This window comes from Pituophis catenifer, unplaced genomic scaffold (assembly GCF_029215685.1).
Source record: "Pituophis catenifer annectens isolate HBS135680 unplaced genomic scaffold, rPitCat1.0.hap2 SCAF_16, whole genome shotgun sequence".
NCBI classification, from domain to species: Eukaryota; Metazoa; Chordata; class Lepidosauria; order Squamata; family Colubridae; genus Pituophis; species Pituophis catenifer.
Genome location: NW_027256896.1, coordinates 9907824 through 9934845, shown reverse-complemented (window position 1 = coordinate 9934845; position 27022 = coordinate 9907824). Strand labels below are relative to the sequence as shown.

Sequence of the window (27022 nt, the reverse complement as noted above, 5' to 3'; positions counted from 1 at the left end):
GACGTTCCTTCTAGTCATAGAATGATTTCCTCTTAGCGAGAATAGAACTCTACAGTAATAGTCAAACTTGTGGAAACCTTTTGGGAAAAGTGTATTTTTGAGATTTGATGACTAATAACAACACTTTTTTTGAAGTTTCAAGATAATCCTATTCCACTGCTGGAATGGCCCGGGAATAGCCCAGACCTTAACCCAATTGAAAATCTATGGAGCCAACTAAAGAAACTTGTTTGTCAGAAGCGACCCAGCAATAAAACCCAGTTAATAGAAGCAACCCTTCGATCTTGGTTTCACATTAGAACAGCTGCAGAACTCAAAAACTTGGTTCACTCCATGGGAAGATGTTGTAAGGCCGTAATTCATGCTAAAGGTTACCCAACTGACTTGGGGATAATTTTTGTATATCTGATTTTTTCTATGGTGATCATTTTTGTATAACTCATTTTTTCTACATGTTTCACTTTTCTTCTTTATACTGTAACTGCTATTCTAATAGCAAATCCTTCCTAAAAGTGATTGCATTACATTCTTGATTAAATTATCTTTCCATTGATATATAATTTTACGGTACTACTCCAAAAAAAAAAAAAGTGATGTTATTAGCTAGTTTTAGAAAATACACTTTTCCCAAAAGGTTTCCACAAGTTTGGCCACTACTGTAGGAGACCCATTTCCTCTCCTGACCTGTCCTGTCCTGGGCCCAAGCAGTCCTACAAGTGTGAATTACGATCCAACAAAGCAGCGGTAGCATGAATGGAGAAATCATCATGGCAGTCCCAACAAGGTTTTTAATCACTCTTCAGACTTGTCAGGGAATTGGTTACATAGCAGAGAATAGGTAACACACGAACCCAAAATTCAGCTGAAAGGTTGAAAGCCCACCTCCGACTACTCCATCAGTCAGGCTGTTAAGAAGAAACAGAATCAATTCTAGACCAGATCTCTCTTCCCTTACAGGCACTAGTGATAGAACATCTGCTATTTGCTATACAGAGTTGGCCAGAATATGAATAAAATGCACAGTAGCCGAATGTAAAAAGTTGAGCTTAAAAGATTATAAACTCCTTTGAGCTCTAGAGCTTGTGCCTTTTCCATAACTGCAAATCCTCAATGCTGGAATTTATATGATTTTAAAAAAGAAAAGGTGTTCATACACAATCCTGCCAGGCCTTTAGAAATGTTAACGAACTCCCACAATCCCATCTATACCTTCTTACTTCTTTGCTATTAATAAAATAGCTTTTTCTCTTCTTTGCTGCTCCAAACAAATGAACAGATTATGGGGGAAATTGTGAAAATATAAGCCAAAGAAAAACAATCCTGGATAAAGTTATCAAAAATACAAGGGTTTTCCAACAGCAAAAGCTACATTTTTTGTATCATCTCTGTAAAGAGTGGGGCTCAAACAAATAATGAGCTACTTCCAAAGCAAGGCTTGGGTCCCCTTCTCTGAAGAAAAGGAAGGAAGGAAGGAAGGAAAGAAGGAAGGAAATTGAGAGATGAAAAGGGAGGAAGGAAGGAAATTGAGAGATGAAAAGGGAGGAAGGAAAGAAGGAAATTGAGAGAGATGGGAAGGGAAGGAAGAAAGGAATCCTGCCAGGAATGTTGAATACAGATTCTTGCACTAAACATGAGGATTATAGCCGATGACATAACTCTACGAACATTAGAGATTCTTACTGTAAGTACATGTACACCAATTTTTATTACACTATCTCAGTGTTTAAAGGCAATGTTACACTATGCTGTTTCTGGAACTTTGTAATCACAGTGACTCAGTGGTTTAAAACACAAAATAAAAGCCAGCAAGCATTAAGCTTTTATTTCCGTATGAACTTATCTGGTAATTTTAGAGGGGACTGGTGCCCTTAACCATTGATCAAATGCGTAGTAACAGCAGCTGATGAAAACTTGAGCTCCTTTGAAACATCAGTCAGATCCCATCACGTGAAAACGATTTAGAAAATTGATTGGGTTTATTTGGAATATCCAAATCAGCCCCAATCTCATCTGGACCAAAAAAATGAATCACCAAAATCAAGATGAACCATTCTGCTCTGAATATGCCCAAATCGATTCGGAGCATTGGTTATTTTCAGGAGCCTTATAGTAAATACGTAGTATGGACTCATGAGACCACTACTGAGGCAAAAGATCAAGAGCTACCAGCACAGAGTTAGCAGACCTGGACAATGCCCATGATGAGCAACAATACAAACGAAAGGATTCCTCTTCAAACAGAATTTAATGGAAACTTAACATGCCACGATGCTTCCCAATCTAATCAAAGCGGAATGATTAATTCATCCTCCGAACAAACAAAAAGCATATAAAGCTTGTGTTAGGTGTGTTTGTGTGTTTAGGCAGGAACCAAGACAACTGGAATTTTTTACATTTTTCAGCTGAAGTGGTAGCTTTCTCCTTCCAACTTTCAAAACACTTTTATATAGATCAGGGATTTCCAACCTTGGTGACTGTAAAACCCGTGGACTTCAACTCCCAGGATTCCCCAGCCAGCCAGCATCGCTGGCTGGGGAATTCTAGGAGTTGAAGTCCACGGTTTTTACAGTCGCCAAGGATGGGCAGCTCTGACACAGATGTTCTAGGCGGTACTGCAGACCGACAGCCCATTTTAATGGCTGGTCCTTGTTATAGAACACAACAGAAATACTGAGCCAGCCTTCTACTGAATGTTCACCATTCAGGAATGCGTAAAATACAAAGAGAACATCTTATGGGCTAGAGATGCTCGTATGGCCCCAGAGCGTGCTTCAGCACATTTCTCTTACTCTGTGCTTTCGTTTTTCCAAAGCATTTTAAACATCGATGCCACCCTCCAAGAGATCACTGACCAAGCCAAGCCACAAAGGTAAGCTTTTAATGTGAATCAGACTGGCAGGACAACAGCACTTGAATTACATCTTTGTTACTTAGACCAAAACTCCTCAAAAGACATGGGGAGGGGGGAGGGCAGGAGGGGGCAAGTGCCGTTACAGATCAAACTGCTCAAATACCGAAGATAAAAATCCTGGGGGTGGGGGTGGGGGGTGGATTCCTAATGCTTTGTACATGTAACGTGATTTGCCTGGCCGGTTTCTTTTCCTGGACCCATCAACCTTTCGAGGTGGAGGGGGGGAAGGGGTGTATTTTAAGATTTAAACATTCCTGGGAATGGTCTGTCCCAGTTGCATCTCTCTGTGGCTCTGGGAGAGGTGGGGCTCCGCTTGCTGCTTCCTCTTATCCAGTCGATATAGTACGCACGAAGAAGATCCATGCGTGAAGTTGCTGCATCAGAAAAAGTGGCAGCGAAAGAGGAAAGAAACTCTTAATAAATTGTGCATTAGGATTAGGAGAATCCCGTTAATCTCTGCAATTTTGGAGGGATGAAGCCAAAACAGGGGCAAAGGGGAGGAGATACAGAAATGGAACAAACGTTTTCTCCAGTTCACCAGACGTGGTGGTGGGTGACTGCAGTTAACTCTTATCTGCTTACAGTGGTCATTTGTCAAAATTCAAGTGTTGTAACTCTCAAGCAGAGCACAGCGATAGCTGATTATGGTCCGTTATCTCACCGATTTCTTCCAAACCAAAGCTTAAATTTATCACAGAAAAGTGCAGCTCCTAAATTGTAGCACTACACAATTTGTTCACTCAAACACATTTCTGACGGGGGGGGGGCACCTCTCAACAGGGCCTTTGATGAGGCTCTCCTTGTTAAGTGACAACTTAGGGCACGTGAACCAAATTCAGAAAGTGAATAGGCTGAAACATAGGCAAGCTGTGAGAAAACTACACCAAAGAGCAGAGCACTGGGCAAAAAAATAATCCAGTTAAAGGTTCAATTAAATTAGAATGCTGTGTTATAACTTCACCGGACTACAGAGATACAAATAACTCCAAAAACCAAAACCCTATCCAGTTGGCAGCAATTGTCCTCAAATTACAACAAGGGTGCATTGTCAATTAAACTGCTGACTTGTTTACAGAGAGGCTGAATGTTTGAAATACAGGAGTGGAAATCCCCAAATGAAGGGGTTTAGAAAAGAGGCCACTATTTCTGATGTTCTTTCAAATCGGGTATCAACTTAACTTTGCAACAGAAATGCAAGTGATGCTTTAAAATGAGAGGGCGAGGGTACATTCCCCCCCCCTTTAAAAGCAGACTGCAGTCCTTCTGATAGGATTGCTTCCCCAGCAGCTGCGTTCTGCTTAAAAGTATTAATCTGGATGGAGCCCTGGCTGCTGGGTTTCTTTAGGCTTAATAAAAACAGAAGTTTCGGTCAATGGCAGGGAACTGTCATTACTAGCTGCGGAAACGATAGAAATTCAGAACTACAAAAGGATGTGCTGTCTTCCGTTAATATAAATGAGAGATTTGGGGCTGTGTAGAATGCTTCTCCAAGACTATTTACAGTACAAGAAGGGGATTCAGATCTCGCCGGCTTCCCTCTCCTCCGACCTCTTGGAGCGAGATTTGCCATTGGTGCTCTCGTGCCGCCGTTCAGACGAGCTCTTCTCTTTCTTCTCCCGGTCCCGCGACTTCTCTCTTGAAGACCGATCCCTAGAGGATCTGAAGTACAAAGCGAGCAACGTCATAAAGGATTCACGCCAAAGGCAACGCAGTTCTAATCTAAATATACACCAAAGGTGGCTAAGAGAAGGAGCTGTAGATTTCTCTGTCAATTCTCCTCTCTGGACCTTGGCTAGTTGAGGGGGGGGGGGGGGAAGAAAATCAAATTTTTGTTTGGACAGGCGGGAAGTTGGTCTCAAAAGGATATAAGAATTCACAAGCTGGTTTTGTTTGAAATGTAGCACATCATCCCCAAAGGGATGGCCAAGCAACACAAAAGAATAGAGGTGAATCACCTAAGAACTCTCCAAATATAATTCAGGTTTCTCCACATTTGGTCGATTTTTGTGCATCAACAGAATGCTTCAAAATCCAGATTTAAGAGGGCGTCAATTCTTAAACGATGACATTCTCCGAGACAGGAATGCCATTCCTGTTGGCCTTGATTTATTGGGATAGAAATTAATCCTCCAACTTTTAGTAATAGATGTAGTCAAAAGCAATTTCTTTATCTCGGGAGTCAAAAGCAAATTCCTTAAAACGTTCACTGAAAAGTAAGACATAAATCTTTTTTTTGCTTTTATCAAGGAACCATTCATGTCCAGGAAATAAAAAAAAACTGGCGATAAGGATAAGCATGAAAATAGCCTTAGTATTTGAACAGAAGGGAGCATTATAATCCTTTCCAAAGCGAGATTTGGTAATTAATAAATTTGTTCCTGTGACTGCTGGGACCACCAGCCAGCCTTGCAGAAGAACTGAACACAATTCAATCTTGTTTTAATTCACTCATATCCTAAGATTTAGTGACAACATTAGCACTAAGGAGATTTTTTCCCTCCTACTCTGCATCACATCAAACACGGAGGAATTTTATGATATTCTATACATGATCACCGGTTCTTCAACTTCTCTGGTTAGTACCCAACGATACTATATAATTTGTTCTTTGCTACACATTTTAAATTCCATTTCTGTTCAATCTGTACCAGACACTGCCTCAAATGTGCCTTTTTATTTTATTTTTTTGTCTTCAAAAGGCAACTGGGCTGGGTTTTTTTTGAGGAGGAGGAAGATGTTTTGCTTCTCATCTAAGAAGCTTCATCCGTTCAATGGATGAAGCTTTTTGGATGAGAATGAAAACATCTTCTTCCTCAAAGAAACAGTCCAATTGTCTTTTGAAGACCAAAAAAATTGGCAACTTTGAGGCAACTATGATCTGGATGACTGAGAATCTCCATAGATGATGTACCAGACAGTGTTCTTCAACGGCTCTTCACAGGAACCAATGCTATACTATATATAAGAAGCTTCCCTCTTGACCCTAAAACCCAGCTTACCAAAGGAGCTCTCCAAGGTTGGCTCGGTCAAGGAATCCTTAGGCAAGCCAGTTTTATGAATGGCCCAACCTCTCTCCCCTTACGTCACTTAAAGTCACTTGCCCTCTCCTTCTGAGTCCAATCCATACTGCCACCCAGAGAAAAGCACAAACAATGATGTTAGTGCTTAAACAGAGGAGGGAAGGAAAAAAAAAAAAACAGGAAGAAAAATAAGAGTCAGGAATTCCGAAGGTGGTTAAAGATTCCTTCTTCAGCGTATGTGAACTTGGCTAACTGCTAGCGCCAGCCGACTTCAACGCCCGCCTGATTGCTACCGTTTCAGTCTATAAACCTGGATTGATTCCATGAACTTCAGCCGTCTCCCTTTTCTCGCAACCCTTGTTTATCACATTGGGGTTGGAATAATGCCATCTGTCCACTGCTAAAAGGTGGGAGGAGGACACAAAGCATGAAGCTACAGGTAGTCCTCGACTTACGACAACAGCTGCAGCCAGGATTTCCACTGCTAAGCAAGGTGGCCGTTAAGTGAGCCGTGCCCAATATTGCAACCTTCTCTGCCAAGGTTTTTAAACGAATCACTGCAGTTGCTAAGTGAATCGCAGGGGTTGTTAAGCAAATCCAATTTCCCCCACTGGCTTTGCTTGTCGGAAAGTGGCTGATACAGTCACGTTATCACATGATCCCAGGATGCTGCCATCTTTGGAAATGCCTGCTGGTTGCCAAGGGCACCAATCTGGATCACCGGATTGTGGGGAGGCAGTGACAGTCCGAGGAGTCACTCTTTTGAGTGCCATTATAACTTCAAATGGTTGTTAAATTGAGGATTACTTCAAATGGAAATGGTTACTTTGTGACTGCAGGGCAATAATCCTAATTCAAGACCATCGATGGCTCTTCTCCAGCAGGATGGGTCTCCAAATGAATTAGGATAAATCCCATCATTTCTAGCTAGCATATGAAGGTATCTAAAATGGCGTACGGTGGCCTAGAGGTGGAGCTCTCGCCTCACAATCAGGAGACTGTGAGTTCGATCCTAGGTATAGAGGCAGATATTTATCTCTCTGGGCACAATGAGAAAACATCTGCTGAATAAAACTCCGCATTGGCGACAGGGAGGGCATCCGGCCAGTAAACACTCAGTTCCATTCAGTTGCCCAGAGTCCACCCAGCAAGGGATTATGGGGTCATTAAAAGATGATGATGATATGAAGGTATCTAAAGGAGAAGATAACCTTACAGGATACAGAATTCTGACTTGTTTTTAATTATTCCAGTGGCTCATTACATTGAAGCTGCTATGGACCTAAGCTGAAAACAAAGGCATTCTGCTCCCAAAGTTTTGCCCCAAAAGCTTTACCTGAAAAGCAGTCTTTTAGACTTGGGAAATTAAAACAAAGGTCCCTTCCTCCCGCCAAACAACTCCAGTCCTTGACTAAAACTTTCGGGATTCTGGAATGCAAAAATCGACTTACATCTCTATTGCAAAAGCAACAAAAGAACGGGAACAGTTCCACGTCCTTAAATATAATGATTTATTTATCCAGCGCCACCTCTTATATATATATATATATACTTTTGCACCTGCCAGATACTGTTTCTTTCGAAGATGCTGAATTTTTAAGAAATTGCAGCAGATGATTATTTAAAAGAAACAGGGAGTTTTCACAAACTGCTATTTTCTCTCCAGGTTTCCGGCATTTCCCATTTTTCCAGAAAATATTCTCCATGCAATTCTTCCCCCTGGGGGGGGCACTTTATGAGCTAAAGTACATTCGCGTTTTCTGAAGTCTTCCCTTACCTGCTCTTTAGAGTAATAGTAATTACAGGGTCTTCCTCATTTCCTAATTGTCCAAACTTCTTTTCTTTATTGTTCATGTTTAAGACAGATTTAAAAAATGAATTTAGTATCTCAACCATGAGTTAACCGTTTCCCACACATTTTATAATATCCCTAGTTTTCAATCCTCCTTTCTGTGCAAAGAAAAGGGATAAATACTCTCTATTTTCACTCACTTTTCTAATGGGTGAAGTTATAAATCCACTTTATCAATAGGTGAATGAAATTTTCAAAGGAGTGTGGTTAACTTGTATGCGGGGGAAATAAATCACTTCTCTTAAACTTTTCCTTCTATAAAGGATGGAATGGTAAGCATTAAACGGAAGAACTAGGTGCAAAATAGAAACTAAATCCATTCCCAACATCATCTCTTAAAAACAATCCGAGAATCTTTTTTTGTTCCTAATTTGGATTAAACTGTGTTATCAAATCGGTAGTTACTTTCTGTGTAAAAGATTGCCAGTTTGGGCCTTTTGTGCATACATGTTCATGCCCCTCTGAACATTTTTAGAAATGCTAACGAACACCTGCCTGATAGCAATATGTCAGTTACTCCCTAAGTGAGCAGTATGCCTTTTAGCAGAAGCGAAAAATGGTTCGTAGAAGCAGGGAAGTCTTCCTTATATTGGGGAAAACAGGATTTGCAGGACTGGCAAGAGTTCAAAATGGCTGCTGGAACTTGTGGTCTTTGAAATGGATGAAATATATTCTACTTATTTCTATTTCTACTTCTATTCACGAAGGAGAGCTCGGCCTTCCCTGCTTCTTTGCATCTTGACCACCACACTTTTTAACCCAACTTATATTCCCTGGGGGCCTTGGAAACTGGCATCGCTATTTCTAAACGTGTCCTGATATCGTTTCAGCTTTAACGCGTTTCCTCTGACTAAACTCCCAAGCAAAACAAGCCTTCCCGCAAAGCGGCAGTTGAGAAATGCTGGCCATACTTATGCTTGGAGCTCCTGTCTCTGGATCCACGTCGGTGACCCCGACTATGACTTCGGGAACGGCTGCGGTGGCGCCGGTGCCTCTCCCGTTCCCGAGACTTGGAACGGGATTTTCGCTTCTCGCGGGAAAGGGAGCGGGAACGTCGGCGCCTCCGCTCTCGGGATCGCGATCTGCAGCAGGAAGATTGAAAAAAAAAATTCAGTTCAGCCACATCAAAGTGTTTTCTATTAAGAGTGACTGGATGACCTGTTTCTTTTCATATACAGTACACATATTATTTATGCCTAAGTTTTCCTCTAAGGAGGAGGAAATAAGTGCTTGCCTGTATTTTATCACACAAACAACTAAGCCAATGTTGTACCTTGAGTACCAAGGTAGCAAGTACATGGTCCTTGGTACTCAACTGCTTTGAAACTCATTGAATTTGCTCTTCAATGCATTTTGACACGAAGTTTGGCCTGGTATTCATCATCTGCTTGGTACTCAACACAAAAGCTAGAACTTGACAGTGTCAAGTGTTGTTGTTTGGTACTCATCGCCCTTCCCGGAACTAATAAAGAAGTACTTGGGTACCACTGTATGAAGATATGGATGAAAAGGCCATCCTTAAGGTTCAATACCTTAAGTTCACAGAAATCGAGATTTTATTCTTTCCCCTTTATTCTCTTACAGCATTCAGCAAATTACAAATTAAATAAATAAATCGGTTAGACCGGGAAAAAAACCCAATTCAAATTAGTCGAGAACTATTGCTATCCTAAAACCCATATAGTTAAGAAATTGGTCACACAAAGCAATATAGTTCAGCATGAACATGAGATTGTGTATGTGTGTGTGTGGGAGTCCCAAACACTGTAGACAATCTCTGTTCTAAAGAATGCTGAAGATCATCATCAAGCAGAGTTCAGCAACTCAACGTTACTTCTATATATCAAAAGGCCATTGTAATTTATAAAAGGGGAACCTCAAGGGTGCCAACCCAATGTAGCTCAATTCAATGGCAACTTAATAGGCGAGTTCTAAAAAAGGGAGAAATAGTAAAAGATTAGGAAAGATTGGGGGAACTTTCCTGCTTTTGTGTCTGGAGAAAAGGCACAAGCGGAGAGCCACCAAAAGCTATCAAGGAGCTCATCTGAAATGAAGGACCATCACCTCAATGTGTATATACACGCACACGTACCCTTCGCTCAACACACATCCAAGCTCTCTTACCTTCTACGATCTCGGTTTCTTGATCCAGATCTAGAAAAAAAAAGGAACAGCATTGTTTAAAAAGAAACAGCTGGAGACAGAATGCAAGCATAGTTATGAGGGTGTTCTTTTTTAAAAAAACCAGAAGGTAACATGCTGAAAAGGTTGAGAATGAATTTGGCGAAGGATGATAAAGAAAATTCTAAACAGTTGGGAAAGAGTTGTTTAATCAAAACTTTTCATCTTCTGTCAAGCAGCCCTCTTTATTCTACTTTGGACAACTGTTTGAACTTTTACATTCTTCCTTCTACTTCCAAATTCTAATGATTTCAGAGGGCAAAAGAGCTCCAACATAGGTCTGGGCTGCCTGGGGACCAAACATAGCCCAGTTTCTATTGTGTTGTTTCTTTGAGATCAGCAGAGGACCTCTTATGCCACTATGTCAGGAAGCCCCACGCTTCTCCCTCTGCGATGCCTCACCGTTGTCCCACACGTTCTTCTCGCTCTCTTTCTTCTCTCCTTCTCAACCGGTCTTGATTCCTCTTCTCCTGTTTTTCAGCTACGGTTTTCTAGAATGAGACAAGGAACATTGTCAAATGTAACTGGGTTTCTACATCAAAAGGGATTCCCGCAGATAGCAAGGAGTAGTCATTCAAAGACAGTTGGTGACATCATCCTCTCCTATTAGGATGTCCCTATATACAAGAGTGGCCAAAATTGTGGAAACCTTTTGGGGAAAAGTTTGATGGCTAATAACACCACTTTTTTTTTTTTTTGGACTTTCAAGATAATCCTATTCCACTGCTGGAATGGCCTGGGAATAGCCCAGACCTTAACCCAATTGAAAATCTATGGAGCCAACTGAAGAAACTTGTTCGCCAGAAGCGACCCAGCAATAAAACCCAGTTAATAGAAGCCATCCTTCAATCTTGGTTTCACATTGTAACAGCTGCAGAACTCAAAGACTTAGTTCACTCCATGGAAAGACGTTGTAAGGCCGTAATTCATGCTAAAAGTTATCCAACTAAGTATTAACTGACATGGTGATCATTTTTGTATATCTTGATTTTTCTACGTGTTTCACTTTTCTTCTTTATACTGTAACTGCTATTCTAATAGCAATTCCTTCCTAAAAGTTATTGCATTACATTCTTGATTAAATTATCTTTCCATTGATATATAATTTTATGGTACTTCTCCAAAAAAAAAGTGGTGTTATTACCTAGTTTTAGAAAATACACTTTTCCCAAAAGGTTTCCACAATTTTGGCCATTACTGTGACACATTGAGCTTAAAAGCAGCAGCTAAAATCAGATGATTAGGAAAAAAAATCACAGCTATTTAAAAGTAGTTAAATATATAAAAAGCATTTAAGATTGTGATCTGACTGCATATCATTTTTTCAGTACATCGGGATATCAGTATGTCCTGATATATTTCTGATATATTGGGTCCCATAATCTCAACAAGCATGGTCAATGTTCCCACCAGCAGCTTCCAGACCCCACAACCAATAAGAAAATTAGGAGAGAGCTGCAGAGATTAATCTGAAACAGGTCAACATATTACTATCAAGGCAGGAAAGTAGTGGGAGGAAAAAAAAAAATACCTATGTGGGAATAATTTGCCAAAATATCAAATACTCAAAGCATCAAGAAAATGATCCTATGGAGCCACTCCTCAGTGTTTGAGGCACCAAGAAAACTCAGAACACTAGACAATCAGAATCCTCTGCTAGAGACTAGCATTCTGATACCAACGTTAATGTAACCCTGATTAGTCTTTAATTTCTTTACCAGGAAAGAACACAATGCTTCTCACACTCAGCCCGCAGAGTCCAAGACTGGAGGCAAAGCAGTGACAGAAACATCAGCCACACACTGATTTCACAGGTTTATTGCCTGACAAAGTGTTGGTTTTATATACAGTACCTTAAGTCACCCCTCAAAATGAGAAGTACCGGAAGTGTTTATTTAGAAGAATAATAGATAAGACTTCCCTGTTGATAATGACAAGTTTCTGGTTTCAACCTACGGATTTATCCCACGGACAAAGGCAATAATGAAATAGGAGGGCCAAATTCGTTAATTCTAATAAACAGGTCTGACTTGCACAGGCCTGTTAACTTGATGACAAGCACGGAACTACATAAAACATCTCACATCAATGAAGTCATTTCACACATACATTAAAAGTTTTAAGAATTTTACTTAGCGGAGAAAAATCAAGGTACACACCCGTGAACTTAATTGCGTGTGCGTAAAATTCTCATAACTTTGTAGATTTGTCTGACATGGGCTAGTCACCCATTGTAAGTTTTAAAGAAGAGGAGAAAGCTCAAACACTGATTTACCTAGATCCGTGATGGTGAACCTGTGGCACGCATAGCCATATCAGTGGGCACGCGAGCTCAGCTCCGACACGCATGTGCACGCCGGCCAGCTGATTTTCGGGTCTTCTGGGCCCACCAGAAGTAGGGAAACAGGTGGTTTCCTGCCTCTGGAGGGCCTGGGGGGTGGGGGTGGGAAAGGCCCGTTTTTCTCTCTCACCTGGCTCCAGGGCCTCTCTAGGAGTCTGGGGTGGGCGAAAACGGCCTTCCCCACCCCCCGGAGGTCCTCCAGAGACCGAAAATGGCCCGTTTGCCAACTAGAGAGGCCCTGGAGCCAGGTGAGTAAGAAAAACGGGCCTACCGAGCCATCACGTGCGAGGAATGGGGGGAGTCATGCGCGCATGCACAGGGCTCATAAAATTATGGGCGTGGGCACGCGCGACCCCCAACCCCCCGCTCCTGGCATGCGATGGCAAAAAGGTTAGCCATCACTGACCTAGACCAATATTGTGTCTACCCAATTGTTAAAACGAAAACTGTCCAGTGATTTTAAGGCTCTTTTCACACAAGAGTACTTTACCCCTGAATAACTACAGCCCTTACCCGCAACTGGTCCAATTTCTCACGGATCTGAATGAAGCCCAAATGCAATTTGCCCCCAAAATGATCAGCAAGGCGACGGTCGTTGTCATGGAGACCAAGGTATGCGGAACAGACCTCACAAACACGCAGCTTCTGTTGCTGGAAACTGGATGCCGGCATAGAATTACGGTATTCCTCCTATTGAAGATCAGAAAGAGGTTAAAATTAAAACTCCCATCGCTCACCTTTCTGTCTTCCTTCTCCCCACCTTAGCCAACGACTCATCCTTACCTTATCTAATTGCAACACGTCGCAAATAATACTAGTGACACTAATCTAATCTAGGAAGCAGCGTTAAGTCAAAAAGAAGATAAACGTTACAATTTCCTTCTCCATTTTTCGAGAGAGATAATAAACTCGTTTTGCTTGGCCAGTTATATCCTAGGCTTCCTTGAGCTAAACAAAGCAGTAAATCCAAGCAGTAAATCTGCATTATTCAGTTCAGAAAGAACAAACCTCCGCTTCTTTCTTCTTTGCACGGACTTTGTCCACTTCCATCAGGATCTTCTGGGATTCATCCACATTCCCTTCAGCTCCTAACTGCTCAGCTTTAGCCAGAAGCTTCCCAATGTCTTCGTTGAGTTCGTGTACTTTCTCTGCCTAAAGAACGGACACGGGTTTGGGGTCATTTATTTGATTGAAGGAAATTTATGTGACTCACTCTCAGTGATGCCAGGTAGCTTACGTAGATTAAAAACTCAATATAAAGCAATAATAATAATAATAATAATAATTTTATTTCTATACCGCCCTTCTCCCGAAGGACTCAGGGCGGTGTACAGCCTATTTAAAAACACAAAAAACACGACAACAATTAAAATTTAAAATCATTAAATAATTAGGCTCCAATTAAAATCCCAGAAATTTAAAATACCCCAATTTAAAACATTATGTTAATAGCCCTGCCTGGCGGAACAACAGGGTCTTCAGAGCGCAGCGAAACACCCGGAGGTCGGAAATCTTTCGTATTTCGGGGGGCAATTCATTCCACAGGGCTGGAGCTCCCACAGAGAAGGCCCTCCCCCTGGGTGTCGCCAGCCGACATAACTTGGCTGATGGCACCCGGAGGAGACCCTCTCTGTGGGAGCGAACTGGTCGGTGGGAGGCTATTGGTGGCAGAAGTCGGTCTCGAAGGTACCCGGGTCCTATGCCACGGAGCGCTTTAAAGGTGGTAACCAACACCTTGAATCGCACCCGGAAGACCACTGGGAGCCAGTGCAGCTCGCGCAGGAGGGGTGTCACATGGGCACAACGGGTTGCACCCATAACCACCCGCGCGGCCGCATTCTGGACCAGTTGGAGCCTCCGAGTGCTCTTCAAGGGGAGCCCCATGTAGAGAGCATTACAATAGTCCAACCGGGAGGTGACAAGGGCGTGAGTGACCGTGCGCAAGGCGTCCCGATCCAGAAAGGGCTGCAACTGGCGAATCAGGCGAACCTGATAAAAGGCCCCCCTGGCCACGGCCGTCATATGCTCTTCTAAAGACAGCCGTGCATCCAGGAGGACACCCAGATTGCGAGCCCTCTCTGTGGGGGGCAAAGATTCACCCCCAATAGTCAGCGATGGCACCTGCTGACCATATCGGGGCGCCGGAAGCCACAGCCACTCGGTCTTGGAGGGGTTGAGTCTGAGCCTGTTCCTCCCCATCCAGGCCCGCACGGCCTCCAGGCAGCGGGACATCACATCAAGGGCATCGTTGGGGTGGTCTGGGGTGGAGATGTACAGCTGAGTATCGTCAGCGTACAGATGACACTTCACCCCGAAACCACGGATGATCTCACCCAGCGGCTTCACATAAATGTTGAACAGGAGAGGCGAGAGGACCGACCCTTGTGGCACTCCCCATGCGAGATGCCTCGAGGTCGACCTCTGTCCCCCTGCCAACACAAACTGCGAGCGGTCGGAGAGGAAGGAGGAGAACCACCGCAAAACGGTGCCCCCTATTCCTAACCCCCTCAACCGCTGCAGCATGATACCATGGTCGATGGTATCAAAAGCCGCCGAGAGGTCTAATAGGACTAGGACAGAGGAGCAGCCCCTGTCCCGAGCCCTCCAGAGATCATCCACCAACGCGACCAATGCCGTTTCAGTGCTGTACCCCTGCCTGAAGCCCGACTGGTACGGGTCTAGATAGATAGCTTCATCCAGGTGCCGGGGAAGTTGTCGTGCCACCACGCTCTCAACAACCTTCGCCACAAAACGAAGGTTGGAGACTGGACGATAGTTGGCTAATTCAGCCGGGTCCAGGGAAGGCTTCTTGAGGAGGGGCCTCACTACCGCCTCTTTCAAGGCGGCAGGAAAGGCACCCTCACTCAGAGAAGCACTTATAATCCCCTGGAGCCAGCCTCGTGTAACCTCCCGGGAGGCCAGCACCAACCAGGAGGGACACGGGTCCAATAAACACGTGGCGGCACTAATCTTACCCAGAACCCTGTCCACATCCTCGGGAGTCACAGGATCAAACTCCTCCCAGATAACATTCTCAAGACCTGCCCTCGTCTCCTCCCGTGGACTCATCCAGTCGGAGTCCAAGCCATCCCGAATCCGAACGACTTTATCGTGCAGGAATTGCACAAAATCCTCAGCGCGACCCTGCAAGGGATCTTCCCGCACTCCCCCCCGGAGGAGGGAGTGGGTCACCCTAAACAAGGCGGCTGGGCGGTTCTCTGCAGATGCGATAAGAGCGGAAAAGTGGTTAGACTTTGCCGCTTTTATCGCCACTAGGTAGGTCTTGATATAAGACCTCACCTGTGTCCGGTCGGAATCGGATTGGCTAGTCCTCCAAATGCTCTCTAGGCGTCTTTTCCGACGCTTCATCTCTCTCAGCTCCTCAGAAAACCAAGGAGCCAGTTGAGATCGGCATCGGGTCAGAGGCCGCAAAGGCACGACGCGGTCCAAAGCTCCAGCGGCCGCCCTTTCCCAGGCGGCCACCAGCTCTTCAGTCGAGTCGTGTGCTAGGGTCTCAGGACACGGCCCAAGCTCCGTCAGGAACCTTTCGGGTTCCATCAGGCGCCTGGGACGGAACCATCTAGTTGGCTCCGTCTCCCTGCGGCGGGGGGCGGCGGTAGGAAAGTCTAGTTGGAGGAGCGAATGATCTGTCCATGACAAGGGTTTAATATCTAGGTCCCCTCTACCAAGATCATTCAACCACTGACCAGAGACAAAAATCAGGTCCAGAGTGTGTCCCCCTATGTGAGTGGGGCCTTGAACTAACTGGGTCAGGTCCATGGCCGTCATGGAAGCCATGAACTCCCGAGCCACCTCTGACGCCTCACCCGCGGATGGAAGGTTGAAATCCCCCATGACAATAAGTCTGGGGGTATCAACCGCCACCCCGGCAATGACGTCGAGTAGCTCGGGCAGGGTCGCTGCCACGTGGCAGGGAGCCAGGTACGTAGTCAGCAAACCCATCTGCACCCCACGGCCCCACTTTACACAGAGGGACTCACATCCGGCTATCTGAGGAACAGTGGTCTCCCTCGGACAAAGACTTTCCCTAATAATCACCGCCACTCCCCCACCCCTCCCCTGGGCCCTTGGCTGATGAAATGCACGGAAACCTGGCGGGCACATCTCAACGAGGGGGACCCCCCCCTCCTGGCCCAACCAGGTCTCCGTGATACCTGCCAGGTCCGCACCCCCCTCCGAAATAAGGTCACAAATGAGGGGGGCTTTATTAACCACCGACCTGGCATTACACAACATCAGCCGCGGACCCAGGGCCTGAGACTCTACACAACCCAGGACACGAGTCACGCATCGGGGGCCGGAGTGCGCAATCGCTCGTAAACAGCGTATGCGCACCCCCGACACTTGATATGGCCCCCTGCGTCCGTCATACCTGCCCCTCCCACTCATTATTTCAATTTCACAGCCCTTCCTGTCATCCCCCTGCTTCCCGGTTGAATTTCCTTTCGCGACCCTCCTGCTGCAACTAATCGACCCATCATCCCGCTCGGTTGCTATCTGGACCCCCCCAGGTCCGCTTTTACAACCCCCCCCCCTCCCTCCCGGGTCCCCTTAAAAATTTTTTAAAAAATTTTCCTAAAAAACCCCTCAACCCCCTCTTCGCTACATGCCATCTCTCGGGGTTCCAAAGCCCGTCATCAAGATAGGCCCTCGATAATGTGGAGGGCCAGGCCTGCGAGAGGGGGGAGTCTCGCAGCGCAAGAAGGTCGGCTTTTTGGAGCATCAACCGAACCAAGATGGGAAAAAGGCCAGTCCGGGGGTCTATCATAGTCCAAAGGGGTGACTGAACATACAGATCACAAAAATGTCCATTTGTAGAGCTGGACTCCACTGTCCTCTCACGACAGGGAGAAGGTCCAATGTTCTTTTTCTCCAACAGAGGCTAATAGCCAACCATCCTCTCACGATGGCCGGTCCCGTTACAAGGGTTAACGGGAACAATGTTCTATCCTCCCCGTTGGGATACAAAAATCCCTCAGTTCTTTCAAATGGTGTTCAGTCTCTCCTACCAGCGAGGGCATGAGTGGAACATAGTGGGGGGGGGGGGTCCAGGATGTCCAGAGCATAGTAGTTCGTAAGCCCCACCCCCCATGAAAAAGGGGGGGGGGAAGGCAGGGGGAAGGAGGGGGGGGAAACAATATCCCCAGAGGAGGGTAACATCTCCTCCTCTGCCGATCTGTAAGTCCAGGCCCCCTCACTTCGGCTTCTCCTCTCCACTCTCAGCAAGCCACCACTGCAGCATTCTGTGGCAGACGTCGCACCGGAGCCAGTGTCACCCCCCACCCCAGCACCATAACAGATGCATGGGGGGGGGGGAACCAGCGCCGCCAACTGGCCTCCACCGCCAGCACCGCCTTGGTTCTGCTGCTTTGAGTGGGGGGGGGGGAGGGGGAGGAGGGGGGGGGCATCGCCCCACGGCAGTTCATACCACCGCCGGAGCCACCGTCCCCCTCCAGCCCCTCTTCTCCGATGGAAAAAACAAGGACCGCAGCTAGATGACTCTTTGCGGCCACGCCAAGCTGCTCCCACCATCGCTGCTCCCGCCATTCCCGCTGCTGCTGCTGCCGCCGCCATCACCGCCGATGCTTTCTCGGCGCCCTCAGCTGTTCTTCGGCGCCCTCAGTTGTTTACGGCGCCCTCACCGCCGCCACAACCTCGCGGGGCTCCAGGCAGTCCCACAGCGCCCAGGAAGGTCTCACAGCGTCGCCGCCGCCGCCGCCGCTACCAACCCTGCGGCGCTCCGCGGCGTCCTCGGCGTCCCAAGCACCCTTCAGGACCTCTCCCAAACCGCTAGCCCCTCGCTCCAACCATGATGTCACAAGGGGAGCAAAAATCCTCCCCAGGTTGGGCAGGGGCTCTCCTCACTGGGGCTCGGGGTCGCAGGAGGATTTAGCGCCCCTACACCCCTCGAAAAGGCCAAATAGCCCCCATCATCAGATCGGGAGCTCACCCAGCACCGCCATCTTCGAGCATGCGCGTTTTTATAATAAACAAGCAATAACTCATCAAGGAATAGATTTCCAGAGGAAAAAACTTCCAAGACGACAGGAACCATTTGCACCACTCAGGTGATCCCGAGGACACAGATAAACCTCCAAGTGCTTCAACGACCAGGGTGAATAAAAATCGATGATTTGTTTGATTTAAATTGGATTTTTTTGATTTTTATCGAATTTATTTTAATAAAATGCTTTTGGAGTAAAAATCTATCTAAACATAGTTTTCTATTTAAGATACATTAATAATTTAGTTTATTCAGCATGAAATGGAGCTTAGTTATGTAGCATGAAGCTGTATATTCTGCAATATTGGGGCTTGTCAGTGAGTCAAGTCCCAATATTGGACTTGATATATGCCATTCTTAAACCTGGAATGCCATGCCAGGGGATCCATATCAAAATAATAGGTAGGTCAAAGACATAAAATCAAATCAAACCAATTTTTAGTTGAAGTTGAACAAAAATCCAACTAATTCATCTCAAATGTAATTCATAGGATCACACCCCAGTGGGGCCAATAATAATTTTCCTCTTCTGTCACATTCAAGAGCTTGATCCAACTGCAACTTTGAAAGGACTCAGGGCAGCATCATGCATCCCACGTGGAAGGAGTTTTATTTTTTTAAAGTTCTGGCATGAAACAGGTTTAAGAGAAACCACGTTCATTTTTAATCTCCCGGTTCAACCACTCCATCTTTGGTTTTGTAATGGATTTTAGCACTGGGAGAAAGCCGTGAGGCAAAAGTAACTAGGAAAAGAACCCATTATTATATAATTTAAAAACACACGTTTGGTTTATTTATTTAGCATGCGAAGCATGAATAGAACAGATAAGCAATTCTCTACACAATCTCTTGGATAAACTAATGTTATCCCCAATGTAAATACTGAACATGCAGCTATGCTCTTTAATTGACCTTTAAATCTAGAGTCTATCTTTCTAAAGGAATTTCAAAGGAGCTTGAAGAGGGACTTCATGCTTACATCATCTGTGATATTTCCAGCTCTTAGTTATCTGAGGTAACATAGATGGGTTAGTCACCCAGTGGCCTAGATTGCCACTGAAGCAATGCATGCACCTACAGGATCCCTAAGACCACCTAGGTGGGTTTTGCCCAATCAACTGTATAGACAACCACCAGAAGAAGCCTTACGCAACAGCCAGTTAAGGGATTGTGAATTTCAAGACTCTCGCCATTTCACCAAGAGCCCAGCTGCACTACAGAAATACCTTTGCAGCCACTTCAGCGCTGATCTCCTCTTGGGTTTCTGCAAGTCGTTTTTTAGCCAGTTCTGTTCTTCTATCGCACTCAGCAATGAAAGATTCCAAGTGGTCCATTGCCTGATTGTATAGAAACGGACAGTGCTAATGTTAGAAAGCCATTCTTTACACGTCCTTATTTCAGTAATAAAAATCAAGGGATGAAGGCAGCATGAAAGGCCCATCTGAAATTGATTCTCTTCAATGCAGAGCCTTATTTCTCTTTACTTCTTGTTGTCACTTCAAAAAAAGATAATTAAAGAGATGGAAATAAGAGATTTTCTTCTGAAGAACGGGAAATGTTACTTACAAAACTTTTCCTCACAGCCAAACCTAACAATGTTGCAGCACCATTGTCACAACTTTATAATACCAGTTAAGTGTTCATTGAACACAGCAACAATAGAAAGGCAAATACATTTAGGAAAAAAATTAGCTTTTAAATCATGAAGGATTCAGACACTCTCCAAAGTTGACACAGATAACCAAGTTTTTAAATCATAGTACAGTATTTGGAGAGGCTGAATTTAGGAGACAAATGAATTACCGGATCAATAATCTCCACTCTTCTGTGAAACCGATTCACACAGAACAAAAACACTTCTACTTATCAATACCTACCCTGACATATGCTAGAAGGTACCATATTTTTCGGACTATAAGACCCACCAAGATTTCAAAGAGGTAAACCCAGGACCACTCTGCAGGCCTCCCGAACGTCCCGTTTTTGTGAAAAACAGCCCTGGTTTTGGCGAAAACGGGACTCATGGGGCGGAGTTTCAGGAGGCCAAAAATGGCTGTATTCAGTGTATAAGACGCACCTTCCACCCTCTTTGAGATACTCCGAAAAGTACGATAACCTGTTAGAGCTCTGTTATACCAAAAAGGATGAGCCTGTGACAAGCACATCTTTACTCTGCAGAAAAGCCCTTGAAGCTTCCTAGCATTATTTATTTATTTATTTGGAAATTTAAATTGCCACCGATTCGCACACGGCAACAATATATATATATATATATATATATATATATATATATATATATATATATATATATATATATATATATATATGTGTGTGTGTGTGTGTGTGTATATGTATATGTATATGTATATGTATATGTATATTAAATATAAAAAATATATAAAAACAGTAAAACTAATAAAATAATAAAATAACATAATAAAATAAACCCCGCCCCGAGCGGCAACATATCACACGAGCCATTTAATGGGCTCCATCCCGCTCTGTGTTCCCCAGAGTTTAGTCATAAATGACTACTTTTTTTATTCATCTCATTACAATAAAGTGTGTAACATTAAGTAACAATCTTACAGCCGCAGATCTGCCTAGCTATGAACCTGCTAAGTGTTTTGCACAGGCGACAACAGCACTTATGCCTACTGCAATAATGGTACGTAAAACGGCTGCCCGTCCTTGTATCTGTTTATTATTATCAAAATGGAGAGCACTTACATCCAGCTCAAAGAACAGGTCCTTCTCTTTACTTGCAATCTCATAATCTGCTCTCAGGGCCAAATCATGAATCTTTGTACACTCTCCAAGGTCCATACGCTATTGAAGGGGAAAAAAAAAAAAGGATAGGAGACAATATTATTTGAAAATCCAGCGTATCACCACATGAAAAAGATACGACCACTAGTAATTAGCAAAAGAATCAATTATAATCAGCTGCTCAATTTGTTTCCTATTCCAAAGGGCATCATGCAGAATGGATATTCCACTATATAATAGCCATAAATATATTGGGAAGTCTCAATACTGATGAAAAGTTTTTCCTACACAAACTAGGGGACTGCAACTAAAATGCAGGATCATAGAACACAATAATTCTGTAAGAGTTCCTTTGGGATGTATACTTCTCATTTTAGATCATCTAATTAGAGTACTGGATGATATATATAACCACTTTTGAAAATGACCCCAAAACTTCACGTGACCCAAACAAACAGTATCATATTACAAAGGGCTACATATCTCTTCTGGGTTGCAACTCACTTGATATGTTATGATTTGAGCAGCAGCAAGTTATTTTTTTTACATTTCCTCAAATTGTGACGGCCTCGTTATACTTTTATTGCCTTTTAAAATGTTTTATTATCATACCACATTTGATTACCTTTGTAATAAATGACTTAAATATTTTAAAGTTAGCACTTTAAAGTATGAAAGCTAAATAACGCTAAAATGTTTAAAAGTTCATATTTCTCAGGATATCAGAGCTTGCAATGCGGCATCTATTCTTTTTTTTTCCCCCGTTTTGATTTAGGCCCAGTTGTGGACAGCATACTCCAGGTGTGAAACCAATCGCTTCTTCCAACTTTGTGCCCTCCAGAAATTTTCGACTTGAGTCCTATACAGGCAATCCTCAACTTACAACAGTTTGTTTAGTGACCATTCAAGGTTACAGCCCTGGGGTAAAAAGTGACATGGCTGTTTTTTCACACTTAGGACTGTTGTAGCATCTGCATGGTCGGACACTTGGCAATTGGTTTTTATTTTATGACGTCTGCAGTGTCCTGGGGTCATGTGATCCCCTTTTTCTGAGACCCTTCTGACAAACAAACTCAATGGGGAAACCGTATTCACTTAACTGTGGCAAGAAACGGGACAAAACTCAACTATCCCACTTAGCAACAGCGGGCTCAATTGTGGTCGTAAGTCGAGGACTACCTGTCCCTCTGTCCATCATGGCCACTAGCCACAACAGCGGGGAAACCTGGGGAGTGGCAATTCAATATTGCAAAGGGAGCAGGCTGAGGAATGCTGACATAAAACAGTGATCAAGACGAGTGCAGTGAGGAGAAAGACAACTTACCGTCCCTGCTAAAATATCATGAGGGCAACAGTCCAGAAGGTGGCTCTTGCAGACCCGTTCATCTGTAAACTTCACCCTTTGTCTGGTTTCATCTCCTGAAATTCATTTTTGGTTATAAATATGAAATATTGTTACATGTCGACGAAGCACGGTAAATTACGGTACGTTTTATTTCGCCTCATTATGCAGATAAAAATCATTCACGAACCCCAGAACTGATCGGAAAATTATAAAAGTGTTAAGTTATAGATTTTTTTTCTTTCATTCACAGCTGAGAATCAAATTATGCACAGCATTTCATATCACGTGCACCACTAAGTATGGTGCTGACCATAATTACATCAACAGTCACAATATTTACATTAAAAAAAAACACACAAAATCTTGGGTCCAGACCACGGAAGATCTTTTCTACAGAAAAAACAAAGGTTCGGAAAACCAAAACCCATTCTAGCTGAAGACCGTGAATCACACCCAGAAGTTTTACTAGGTAGCCATTTATGAATCAAGTGTCTTTTTATTAAATGCTGTGATTCATATGTATTAACACACATTGAATGTCTAAAGGCTACCGGACTTTTCTTTAAAAAGTGATAATTCTCTTATGCCTCCCTTTTCCCACCCTCATTTGGGAGCCATTTAAAACAAGCAAAAAAAAAAAAAAAAAATTAGTTGATACACACTGCGAGCTCCAACACATACAATACCCATCTGCATTCTTCAAGACCTCAGCTGCAGAATTTTATGCCCGCTGTTGAAAAGTTTTAAAGGAAAAGTTTTCTTGCCCAAACCTGCAGTAAGGAAGTCAGGGGAATGATACATAAAAAGTAAAGGCAAAGTGGTAATGGTATGTGACAATTGTTCTTAAAAAGCTAGTCTGTGTATGACTATAGATCAGGATTTGCAAGCATCCGGTTGTGTCTACTGAAAATGTTTTTTTCTCTCTCTCTTTCCTTCTTTTCTAAACTATACTTTTAAAGTTACTTGTGAAAAAAAGCAGCAAACACTTTTTTTTGTTATAACAGCTTTAAAAATTGGTTGTGACTCACGGCTCGATGAACATGAGGCTTTTCTGCAACTCCCTTGCAGATTGATGTAGGCAGGCAAAGATACACTGAACCTTTATAAATAAAATAGAGGGGCCACAATTGTTCAGTTTGTATGAAATAAAAATATGGGAAGCAATTAAAAAAAAACAACTCAAATTACACAAAGAAAGAACGAGCACTTTATTCATTTACGAAACCAAGTGCAAAAAGTTATCTGTAAGGTTTTGCAAAGATGCCAGACTTTCAGTGGCTGATTTCCAGTAGAGAAGCAGATACAAACTTTGTCAGGAATGGACAGCTTTTCAAGGGAAATATATATATATATATTTTTCCCGGGGCACATACTAAAGCCCTGTTTCAGAACATGCAGAACAGGCCTACGTTCGTGTTTTTTTTACACACGAAACCTTACGTCTACAGGCGAGTCTACAAAAGAAAAGCCTCACCACGTAAAACCAGAAAAGTCGGCCTTTCAACTCATGACGTAGAGTGCCAGCCGACGTATCTGGGGTGTAAAGCCTTATGTCTTATAGGCAGCTTCAATTGTCCAAGTTATAAAAAAATTGGTGTTAATATGTATTCCCTGCCAATGCTTTCCAGAAAGCCCTATAAACGTACAGCCTACACCAAATCCCATGTTATTTCCAAAGCCTGATTGTCCCCTTCATACCATCTGTACCAATGTTTTATATCACTGAGCAGATGTTTCCAGGCATCAGATGTTACATCAAGAACCCCACCACCTGCTTGAGCAGGTAGCCGGACTCAGGTAGCAAGAAGATGGGATGACGCAGGTGTCAGGGACTTGTCTATCCTGCTTGAGCACCTGTCACCAGGAGCTGAGCTGAAAACCATTTTGCCACCCATATTACTAGGACCAATGCTACCTACGCTGGCCAGGCTGCCGTTTTGCCAAACCGGCCTGACTGGTTTGCCATGCAAAAGCTGGCTTTGTTTTGCTCTCCTGTTTAGTTTCCTTTTGCTAAAGATGGCCTGCGTAACCCAAACAAGAACTTTTGCCAAAGGCTAAAGTCCATTTCTGGGCATTTTGTTGTTGCCACAATGCCTGTTGGAAAGCGTATCAGAAGAGGACCAAATCAGCAGCTCTCCCTGATTTTTCCTCCCCCTCCCAACATTTCACCATTCTGAAGTACAGGCAGTCCTCGGCTTACAACCATTTGCTTAGTGACTGTTCGAAGTCACAATGGCCCTTACAACTCAGAACCATTTTTTCATACTTATGACCGTTCCAGCATCCCAGGGGTCACGTGATCAAAATTTGGACGCTTGGCAACTGGTTCATATTTATGACAGTTGCCATGTCCCGGGATCCTCTTGCGACCTTCTGACAAGCAAAGTCAATGGGGAAGCCAGATTCACTTAACAACCATGCTGCTTCACATGATTCACTTTAAGGAGCACGGCAGGAAAGTTTGCAAAATAGGGTAGACCCTTATTTTAACAACTGTCTTGCTTAGCAACGGAAATGTTGCGCTCCATTGTGATCGTTAAGTCGAGGACTAGCCGTATAGACTGCCTCTGGATTTGGAAGCTCTGCTTAAGCCATCATATGTGCTTTTCACCGTGCCCTCAAAACTTTTTTATTTCACCAAGCTGGGCTGGCGTAACACCCCCACCCCCTTTAGATATTTTTAATTGTAAATGGATTTTAGTCGGGAGGTTTTAAATTTTGGGCCAAAACTTGTTTAATTCTTTTAAAATTTTAAATTTTGTATTGGGATTATTTTTATTCTAGGCTATGCACTGCCCAGCAGGAGAAGGGCGGTATAGAAATTTAATAAATTAATTAAATAAATACTTAATACCACCAACTCAAGCAGAAGGGACCTCCCTCCTTTCAAGTGACATTCCCCTACTACAGCAACTAGGGGCCTTTATTGATGGGTGGGTGGGTGGACGGATTACATTTTTATACCACCCACCTTTCCTATAAGGTGACACTGGGCAGCTTTTCCTATTTTTCCTATTCCCAAAGCCATCATTATCATCATCATTATTATTACTATCATTATTATTTCTTGGATTTAAGATAGCTGGGTATACAGATTAAACCCCAGGCTGGCATTTTAGGGGGGAGGTTTGCCCCCAGGCAGAACCAACCCAAGGGTTCCAAGCCAGGTAACAGTAACAGAGTTGGAAGGGATCTTGGAGGTCATCTAGTCCCAACCCTTTGCTCATGCAGGAGACCTGGGATTCAAACCGCTGAACTGCCGACCTTTCTGATTGACAAGCTCAGTGTCTTAGCCACTGAGCCACCTAGTCAGGAGATATATATTTGTTTTCGTAGATTTTCATGGGTACAGGTATGCAAGTCTTGGCGTATTCGGGTCTTTTCCCGTGTAAGATTGAAAGTATCTTGGCGACGTTTTGACGAGGTCCCACTTGTCATCTTCAGGCTGTTGTCTTCGGCTTCATGTTTGTGCGACCAAAAAAGAAAAGAAAAAAGCACAAGCATGAAGCCGAAGACACCAGCCTGAAGATGACAAGTGAGACCTCGTCAAAACGTCGCCAAGATACTCTCAATCTTACATGGGAAAAGACCCGAATACGCCAAGACTTGTATATATCAATATGTATATCTATATCTATATGTATATATGTGTATGTGTATGTATATGTATGTATGTATGTATATATATATATATATATATATATATTGTACACATACATACATATATAATGTACATACACATATATATATATATAACGTACATATTATATAATAAATTATATAATAAATTTAATAAATATACACACACACACATATATATATATACATACATATATATATCTCCTATATAAAATCATGAAGCGAAAGTAAATAAATAAAATAAATGGCCTTTTTATTATTATTATTATTATTATTATTATTATTATTATTATTATTATTATTATTATTTTAAAAAAGGGAAGCTCTTGGGCGCTCATCCTCCTCCACACAGCCTATCCCCGAATGCCTTCAGGGATTCACCCTCAGGGGAACCCCAAAATCAACATGGCAGGGGTGTTATTATTTGGGGTGGGGGGATCCGTCCCTGTTAAGGGGCGGAAACACCACGTCGGGCCAAGCAGGGAAGCCCAGCAAAGGCGGACGGGGACTTGGGGGGACGGGGATACGTCGGGCGAACGCGAAGCGAAGGGCGACGAAAAGGAGGCGAGGCGGCGGCGGCGGGTCGCCTCATCCAGGCCTCGCCTCGAAAGCGTCCACGCCTGGCCCGGAGGGCGCGGCCTTCCTTCCTTCCTTCTTTGCTTTTGCTCTCCTTCCTTCCTTCCTTCCTGCAGGCCCCCGCCTCGCCCGCCCAAACTCACCGTCCCGGGCCGTGCCCATCAGCTGGTCGAGCAGCGCTCGCATCTGGGCCTGGGCCGACATGGCGGCGGCAATGGTGGCGGCGGCGGCGGCTGAGGCGAAGGGACTCGCGTCTCCTTGGAAACGGCGAGAAGGGGGGGGGAAAGATAGAGGGAGGGAGGGAGGCCCGTCGCGAGCCTGCCCCGGGCGCGAGCGGCTATTAACGGCCTCCTGGCGTTGCCT

General features: G+C 43.9%; 1 protein-coding gene across 6 annotated transcripts; it reads right to left on the bottom strand.

Annotated features, from left to right (window-relative positions):
- Positions 1-770: 770 nt before the first annotated feature.
- On the bottom strand, positions 771-27022 carry LUC7L (LUC7 like). 6 transcript variants are annotated; one of them, XR_011601093.1, is made up of 12 exons: positions 26803-27021; positions 22424-22518; positions 21061-21159; positions 19557-19667; positions 13314-13457; positions 12819-12995; positions 10367-10455; positions 9908-9937; positions 8695-8865; positions 7709-7772; positions 5911-6075; positions 4483-4570 (listed from the first exon to the last, which is right to left on the bottom strand). XR_011601093.1 is itself a non-coding variant. In XM_070955294.1 (11 exons), exons 4-11 carry the CDS (start codon positions 21154-21156, stop codon positions 4429-4431), a joined length of 960 nt encoding a protein of 319 aa, XP_070811395.1. In that variant the 5' UTR covers positions 21157-21159; positions 22424-22518; positions 23126-23543; positions 26803-26829; the 3' UTR covers positions 771-4428. The 6 variants fall into 6 exon arrangements, 4 of the variants coding, with proteins under 4 accessions (XP_070811395.1, XP_070811391.1, XP_070811393.1 ...); XR_011601092.1 differs by having other exon boundaries at positions 5911-6037; XM_070955294.1 differs by lacking the exons at positions 5911-6075; positions 7709-7772 and adding an exon at positions 23126-23543 and having other exon boundaries at positions 771-4570; positions 26803-26829.

Coding starts and splice junctions, on each gene's coding strand:
- LUC7L (XM_070955290.1), bottom strand. CDS start 26,863: ATGTCGGCCCAGGCCCAGATGCGAGCGCTGCTCGACCAGCTGATGGGC. Junction 12,996..13,313: donor CAAAGAAGAAAGAAGCGGAG/GTTTGTTCTTTC, acceptor GATCTTCAATAG/GAGGAATACCGTAATTCTAT. Junction 4,571..8,694: donor GACAGGAGCTCCAAGCATAA/GTATGGCCAGCA, acceptor TTTGTACTTCAG/ATCCTCTAGGGATCGGTCTT.